The sequence below is a fragment of the Lipotes vexillifer genome, unplaced genomic scaffold, assembly GCF_000442215.2.
Source record: "Lipotes vexillifer unplaced genomic scaffold, Lipotes_vexillifer_v1.1 scaffold611, whole genome shotgun sequence".
Classification (NCBI taxonomy): domain Eukaryota; kingdom Metazoa; phylum Chordata; class Mammalia; order Artiodactyla; family Lipotidae; genus Lipotes; species Lipotes vexillifer.
In genome coordinates this window covers 2837974-2846187 of record NW_006785619.1, presented here as the reverse complement: position 1 = coordinate 2846187, position 8214 = coordinate 2837974, and the positions used below count along the sequence as shown (strand labels likewise).

The window sequence follows — 8214 nt, the reverse complement described above, 5'->3', positions numbered from 1 at the left end:
GGGGGGGGGGGGGGGAGTCAGGGGCAGCTGAAACCCAGCCTTGCACTCAGGGCTCTGGCCCATCTGGGGAAGAAACAGCATTTTCTCATTCCCGCAAAGCAGTCCTGTGCATGAGGTTATGAATTTCTTAGTTGGAAGAAACTGGCTTCATCTCCCCCGATTCACACTCCTTCAGCTCATATTCATTGCAGGTGGGGCCCCCAACCTCACCCCTCACCCCTGCTTCTAGTTCCTATTCCCATGGGAAAGAGCTGCTGAAATGGAAGGGGAAAAGCCACAGGACTAGGGAAGGCAAGGGAAGGATTTAAGTTGGAAGGAAACTTATTAGGAGAATAGGTTTGGCAGAGACCTTAATTACTGGGTAGTTACTCACGCTGAATCCTCTTGATGGCTGTGGGGCAGCTCTCCCGGGGGGCTTGCTCCTCCGTGACCACGAGGAATGAGGTGATGGTGGTGGTTTGGGCCTCTTAGATGAGGGCCTGCAGGTGGGAAGGCCAACTCTGTGTGTGTGTGTGTGTGTGTGTGTGTGTGCGCGTGCGTTAAAATACACCTAACATAAAATTTACCGTCAGTGACATTTATACCTTCACAGTTTTGTGCAACCATCACCACTGTCTAGTTCCAGAACATTCTCATCACCCCAAAAAGGAATCCCTGTCCCCATTTCCCCCTCCCTCCAGCTCCTGGCAACCACGAATCTGCTTTTCCGTCTCTACGGACTTTTCTGTCCTGGATATTTCACATCAGTGAGATTGTACGATATGTGGGGTTTTGTGTCCAGCTTATTTCATGTAGCATGATTTCAGGGTTCATCTGTGTTGTAGTGTGTATCAGTAATTCATTCCTTTGGATGGCTGAATATTCCTTTTTATGGACACACCACATTTCGTTGGTCCGTTCATCAGTTGATGGACACTTGGGTTGTTTCTACCTGTCGGTAATTGTAGATAATGCTGCTGTGAACATGTGCGTACCAATTCTGTGTTTGAGTGTTGTTTTCAGTTCTCTTGGGGATGTAGCCAGCTGTGTGCACGTCTTTTTTTTAAAAAAAAATATTTATTTATTTATTTGGCTGCTCTGGGTCTTAGATGTGGCACGTGGGATCTCCATTGCCTCATGTGGGCTCTTAGTTGTGTCATGCATGTGGGATCTAGTTCCCTGACCAGGGATTGAACCCGGGCCCCCTGCATTGGGCGCGTGGAGTCTTAACCACTGGACCACCAGGGAAGTCCCTGTCCACGTGTCTTTGACTCCTGACTTCCTACAGGCCAGCCAACAGGAGGAACTTCTTTCTGGAAGAGGGGAGAAAACAAGGGGACTGTGGCTGCCGGGGGGGCAGGGCGGAGGCAGAACACAGTCAGATGGTGGGCAGAGCGGGGCCCCGTGGCCATGCTGGAGGAGATGTGGAGACCTCTTTGCCACGTTGGCCAAATTAGGAAATTGGCTGAGTTGGCCCGGGTGCCCCCCTCCCCTCTTTCAGCACCTCTTGGCCCTTTTGGGCTCAGCATCAGGGATGCCTCCCCCAGGTACCTTCCAAAGGGTCCTGCATTTCCCGGACAGGGGAGACCTCAGAGCCATCGTGGCCCCTACCTGGCCATCAATGTCCTCAGACAGAAATCCGGGCTTCTTCTGACCCTACAGAGTTAGGCAGATTAACCAGTCATTCTAAAGAGAAAAGCACCATGCAGCTGTGGAGACAGGACAGATGTCACTGGTGCTATTTCACAAGGGGGACCCAGAGGGACGGAAGGTTCGGTTCATGCTCTCCACCAGTCCAGCTAAGGAGAGGTCTTTTCACCAGAGTATGTGAGTCAGCATCGTGAGCCAGTGGCCTCCCCTGCAGGTCTGTGTTTGCCTTCTAAGTTGAGGAGTCCTGGAAACAGAAACCTCAGAGAAGGGACTGTTAACGGGGACATTTCAGCCGCAGTGATGGGGCGGGTGGGGCGGAGGCCAGGTGTGTGACCCTGAACTTCACATTATGGGGGGGCAGAGGCTGTGTGAAGCCTGGTCTTGCTCAGCCTTGAACGGCCCCCCGTTCCGCTGGGAACGCCCATTGGGCACAACTGGTGACAGGCACTGTCCTAGGTGGCCAGTTTGTTATTAATCTCCACGGCATCTGCCACAACTGGGCTGATGTTTCACAGATGTGGCAATAGACGCAGCTGGTTGAGTCATTTCCCCAGGTCACATGGCAGCTAAGGGGCCGTGTCAGGATTGAGTGAGCCTGAGGCCAGAGGGCTGGTTTTCACGGTGCTTCTGGGTCCCTCTCTCCTCTGCACCCTATTTCTGGCCACGTCCGTCTCTGAGCCTTGTTTAATACCTCATAACAATTTCTCATTTCTTTTTTTTTTTTTTTTTTGGGAGATAGGAGTTTATTAATTAATTGATTTATTTTTGCTGCTTTGGGTCTTCATTTCTGAGCAAGGGCTATCTCTAGTTGTGGCAAGTGGGGGCCACTCTTCATCACGGTGCGCCGGCCTCTCACTATTGCGGCCTCTCTCGTGGAGCACAGGCTCCAGATGCGCAGGCTCAGTAGTTGTGGCTCACGGGCCTAGTTGCTCCGCGGCATGTGGGATCCTCCCAGACCAGGGCTCGAACCCGTGTCCCCTGCACTAGCAGGCAGACTCTCAACCACTGCGCCACCAGGGAAGCCCAATTTCTCATTTCTTACCAGGTTATTTAGACAAGCTGTAATCTGGCCTTCCCTTCGTGGATGCTCTAAGTTACCTGAACTCAAGCAGAATCAACCTGATTCTACGGATAGAATGTTCCTCTTTTCAGTCAACCTCCTGAGCTCCCCACTCGTATTTTACTCCCAACTCCACTCAGCCAGAATGTCTGTCTCCTGCCTGTGGGATATGTTATCCACACAGACACTGTACTCATCACAGGGCTTGCATGTGTTTCGACCGCCTTCCAATCTGGAAGAGGCCGGAGCAGTGCCTGGACGCCTAGGTAAACGTGCACAGCGGTGTGCCTGGGCTCAGTGGACATGCTCTGCTGGTGAGGAGGCCTCCTGGCTGCTCTCTGGCCCCTGGTAGTTCTTTTAGAAGCCAGCGCACGGAATCAGAGAGGAGCCGTAAGTTAACAGGTGTGGGAGACAGAAGCGATCGGGGCGTGGGGGAAAGCTTTTAGTTAAATTGTGAAAATTCATAATGAAACATACACCACCGTTACTCAGAGGGCCATGGGGTGGCTGTGTTTACTCGAAGTCCCAGGAGAAGCTAGGATTGATCCCATCCCGCTGAGGGTGTGCAGGGCACCACAGGAAGCAGAAACACGTGGCTTTGCAGCTTCAGAAAAGCTGAGAGCAGTCTGGGATCTGTGTGTCTCTACTGCTCACTTTCAATCTCTTATCTTCCTAAGCGGTGGTCATCAGTGATCAGAATCTGGCCCATGGGCATGGCTGGGGGATGCTGAGGGCACTTAGGAGCTGATGCGGTTTAATACTTCTGAACAGGGTCCAGCTTTGTTGAGAAATTCACAGCACCTCTCCTCGTGTGGCTGGAATTCTGATTTTAGTCAATTTACTTTCTTCACAAGGAATAGCAGTTGTATGACGGGCTAACTTGGACCTTCTTTCCTTATTTTTCAATGTTCTTTAGCTAACAACTTTTGCTTTTGTGTTTATTGAAGAAAATTTAGATGAGAGAGAGAAACAGAAAGAAAAGAATAAAAATTCCCCAGAATCCCACCACCACAGATCGCCTCTGTTTTAGCCTTTGTGTCTGCATCTTGTTTTTCTGTTCTATGCTTTTTCTCTGATTTTTTTTTCAAAGTACTCCCGTGCATGGTTTAAAGAATTAAACCGCACATCAGCACGTACGATGGAAAGGAAGTCTGTTTCGACTCAGATTCCCAGCTGTCTTTGCCAGAGTGATTTGGACACTTGACTAGAAAAACCCCACCTAGATCGTCATTGATTCCTGGCTTTATTATGGAAGGTTTAACATCTCGCTCTGCGGAGACTTGCATTAATTACTCCTGGTCGGTTCCCACAGCAGGCCCTGGGCCTTGTCTGCTGCTGTATTTGGTGGTCCTGAGGATTTTCAGATTCCACAGTGGGAGCTGGAGAGTGACCTGCCTCCTCCAGGCAGGTGCAGCAACCCTGTGAGTGGTTTTCTGGGGGCCCAGGAGGAGAAAGAAAGCCCAGCTCTTGTGTCAACTGATGGGCATCTCCCCCGTCCTGGGTGGGTGTGGGGGGGGGGTGCTGTCCCTTCTGCGGTGGTTCTGAAAATCAAGGGCTGCTCACACCTCATGCTCAGGCAATCCCCGAAATCACACCTGCAGCCCGTAACCTCCCCCAGGGAGGCCCGTGGGCCACACGCCCCCGCCAGTGTCGAGCCATTCCAGGGAGACTTCATCTGCCTCTGACTTCCTGGTTGAAAGACAGTTGCAAAAATGCCACATGTGTGTGACCTTCTCTGTCTTCCTCCACAGAAGCCTGGAATGGTCCCCCCTCCACCGGGAGAGGAAAGCCAGACCGTTGTCCTTCCACCAGGCTGGCAGAGCTACTTGTCCCCTCAGGGCCGGCGCTATTACGTCAACACGGCCACCAATGGTGAGTCCCGCTCTGGGCAGCGTCCTGTGCCAGCCCCAGGGTCCTGTCCGTCTGCAGGGGTGGTTCTCTCCTCCCTCCTTCACCTCCTGGGCTTTAGACTTTTCCTCCCGAAATCTACCTCAGAGGCTGCAGGGGAATCTTGCCCTCTTCACAGGGCTGGTGGCAGGGGGCTGAGCCTGGGTGAGGAAAGCTGCCCTTCAAAGTTGGGGTCATCCTTGGAACCTCACAACCACCCGACATCTTTGTGGAACCCAGCCTCATGGTCTGGGGCTGTGTTTTCCAAACTGAGATCACCAGAGGGTCTGCGGTCCACAGCCGGTTTAAATCAAATCAAACAGGTTACGCTACTGCGTGATTTCTTGGAACTTGGAATGTGCTGATTGATACCCGAACAAGGGTTATGAGAGTGGGGTTTCCCTAATTACGTCACAACAGCGCTCTCTCTTCCCTGGAGTATCTCACTGGCTGGAGTTTCTTAGGATGTTTTCTGGGAAATTCTGGGGCTAGTTATGGATTATTTTTTCTAACCGGTAATTAGAGGTTCCCTGTGCATTTCTGAGTTGGGTCAGGACCACATCTCTTTGCCTCCGATTATTGTAGGCATCCTGAGCCTTCACAACAACTCCAGGATCCTAGCACGTAGGCTGTAGAATGACCTGCAGGAAGGCTGGAGAAGGGTCATACAAGGAGGAGTGGCGGAATCTATAACAAGGTGGACAGAGCAGTGTACAGGCTGTGGTCTTGGGCTGGGCAGAGCAAAGCCAGCCATCAGCTCTGTCTCTTGACCCCAGGGAAATTGCCACCAGAGAACAGAGAGGATGAAAACACAGAAAGTTAGATTTGGTGGGAATCACAGATGTGTGTGCCAAGGCAGAACATGGATTCAGGTAGGATTTCGGCACCTCACTTCCCCCATCTGTGCCTACCTGACTTACGGCTACCTCTGGCTACCTCTTTCCTCCCGACAGGACCATTGATATGGTTTATGTTTATGAACCTGCACTTGGCGGGAGCGGGGTGGGGAACTGGTGACAGGAGAGCCAGCTGCTGTTTAGAGGAAGCAGCAGAGAAGGCAGCTGACAGCTGCCACTTGGGGCGTCTGGTTTGTTTATATTCCCTGGCAACCTGGCCTTCCGCTCAAGGAGGGGTGTTCTAGTTGAAGAGGTAACCAGGGGTTTCTAGGAAAAGGGAAGTGGAACTATTTCTGACTATTCTAATCAGAAGCTTCCTCACAATAAGCACGTGAGCAGCTTTGTACTGTTAACAGACTTTGAAGTTTCGGAGGTGAGTGTGTTTATGGGCAGTGCCCCATCTGTAAAATGCGGAAGTTGGACCAAATGATCCTGAGATCATCAAGAATTCGGCTCCATTCTTGTCCTGAATTAGCCACTCTGTTGCAAAGGGGCAGAAGGGTAAAAGTAGCTTTCTAAAATCTAACTGATTTTTTTAAAAATAGCCGTGTAACAAACAGTCCGTTGCTAGTAATACGCTCTCATTCATTTAACTAGCCCTCTCTTTAGTAAGGGGATAGTTAAATCCCATTTTATGTCACCAGGCAGTATGAATTTCCAATAACTTGCATGTCAAGGAATAGGCTTCTTTTTTCAACCATTTAAAAATGTAAAAGTCGGGGCTTCCCTGGTGGTGCAGTGGTTGAGAGTCCGCCTGCCGATGCAGGGGACACGGGTTCGTGCCCCAGTCCAGGAAGATCCCACATGCCGCGGAGCGGCTGGGCCTGTGAGCCATGGCCGCTGAGCCTGCATGTCCGGAGCCTGTGCTCCACAACGGGAGAGGCCACAGCAGCGAGAGGCCCGTGTACCACAAAAAAAAAAAATGTAAAAGTCGATCTTAGTTAAGGAGTTCCCAAGCTGTATGATGACATACATGTGTTGGCCCATGGGCCATATTGGTTGCTGTATTCCTGGCTCCTTGGTCTTGCATTCTAGACACATGCCAGCTTTTTTTTTTAATCAATAATCAAACAATTACATTTATTGTATATATATATTATCTGTCAAAATGCACTAAATTACCCATAAATAATTTTACTTAGCCTTCTCAACAATCCAGTATAACAGTGGTTCTCAATAGGGACAATTTTGCTCACCAGGGGGCAAGTCTGAAAAGAATTTTGATTGTTCCGACTGGGGAATATACTGGCATCTAGTGAGTAGAGGCCAGGGATGCTAATAAATATCCTACAGTGCACTAGACACATGCCAGTTTTATTCATTCATTGTTTAATTCATTCTTCATCTGGTTGATTGAATTGTTCATTCAACAAACATGTGTTGGGCCTCACGTATGTTCCAGGCAGAGTGTTGGATGCTGAGGATATAATAATAAAAAAGAAGCAGCCTCAGCCCTCAAAGTACTTAGCTTCTACTAATGGAAGCAGATTTTATTTTATTTTATTTTTTATTTTTATTTTTGGCTGTACTTTTATTATTTTGGCTATATTTTAAACTTTTGATCCAGCTTGCAGGATCTTAGTTCCCCGACCAGGGATCAAACCTGGACCCTGGCAGTGAAAGCACCAAGTCCAAACCACTGGACCACCAGGGAATTCCCAGAAGCAGATTTTAAATGAGTCCATATTTGATTGCAGTCGAGAGCAGAGCTGTGAAGGAGGAGTCCACACTGTTTTGAGAGCATGTCCCAGAGAGACCCTGGGAGGTCAGGGGAGACTTCCTGGAGGAGGAGGTTCCCTTCAGCTGAGATGAGAAGCACGACAACAATATTGGTCATGTTTGGAGGGATCATGCAGACCCTGAACATCACGTTAAAGATATTGCTTTTTAGTTTTAAGGCACTAGGAAGACCAGATCTCTTTCTGATTCTCCTCTGGAATCTTAGCCCCATTTTGTTTGGCTGCTGGGCTGCTTTGTAAATTTTTTAATCTGACTGCCTTTCTGCAGGAAGGTGCTTATCAGAGCAGCCTCTCGCTCTTCTCACACCCACGTTTATCTGACCCCTGACTCCTGGAAGCATGTGTCTCCTCACAGCTGGGCCAGCTGCACCCACCTTTCCGCCCCAACTCTTGGATCTCTGCTGCCCTGGGACTCTGGCCAGAATCGCGCACCACTGCCCAGGAAGCAGACCCCCTTCTCGCAGGCACCATGAGCCGTTTCTTTCTTCTTCTTTCTGTCTGTCTACCTTTCTTCCAAGCTCTCCTGGTCTCCCTTAATCCCTAATCGCTTCTTTTTAACAGGGCGCTGGGATACCATAGACGTGCTGTCCTCCGTTTTTACACCATGTACAAATGTAAGGAGTTTAAAGCCCAATTTACATTTGTATTAACTTGCTCTGGCTAATCTGCTTATTTTCAAATCCGTTTAGGATTTTCTGCATGGGGATTGTTACAGGGCTGCTGTGCTGGGCTGTGGGGTACAAAATCAAACCAGAGGCCATCTCCGCCTTCAACGACTGCAGGTGTGATGGAGTCAGAAACACGGAAACCAAATGAGTGTTTCGGGTGTTAACGTGGAAACCTGCAGGCTCAAGGAAGGGGGTCGCCAGCTTTATCTGGGTATCAGACAAGTCTTTGAGGGCGGGGATGCGGGGTCCTTGCCTTGGGCGTTTTCAGCTGCAGTGGCAGCACGAGCAGAGGGGAGGCAGCAGGGGAAAGGCTGATGTGGCTGGTGTGGGTGAGG

General features: G+C 50.1%; 1 protein-coding gene across 1 annotated transcript in view; it reads left to right on the top strand.

Annotated features, from left to right (window-relative positions):
• GAS7 (growth arrest specific 7) overlaps positions 1 to 8214 on the top strand; it is a 211149-nt gene that overhangs the window by 130167 nt on the left and 72768 nt on the right. Inside the window, exon 2 of the mRNA XM_007457844.1 lies at positions 4441 to 4561. Coding sequence (XP_007457906.1) covers positions 4441 to 4561 — 121 coding nt within the window. The remainder of the gene's footprint in view (positions 1 to 4440; positions 4562 to 8214) is intronic.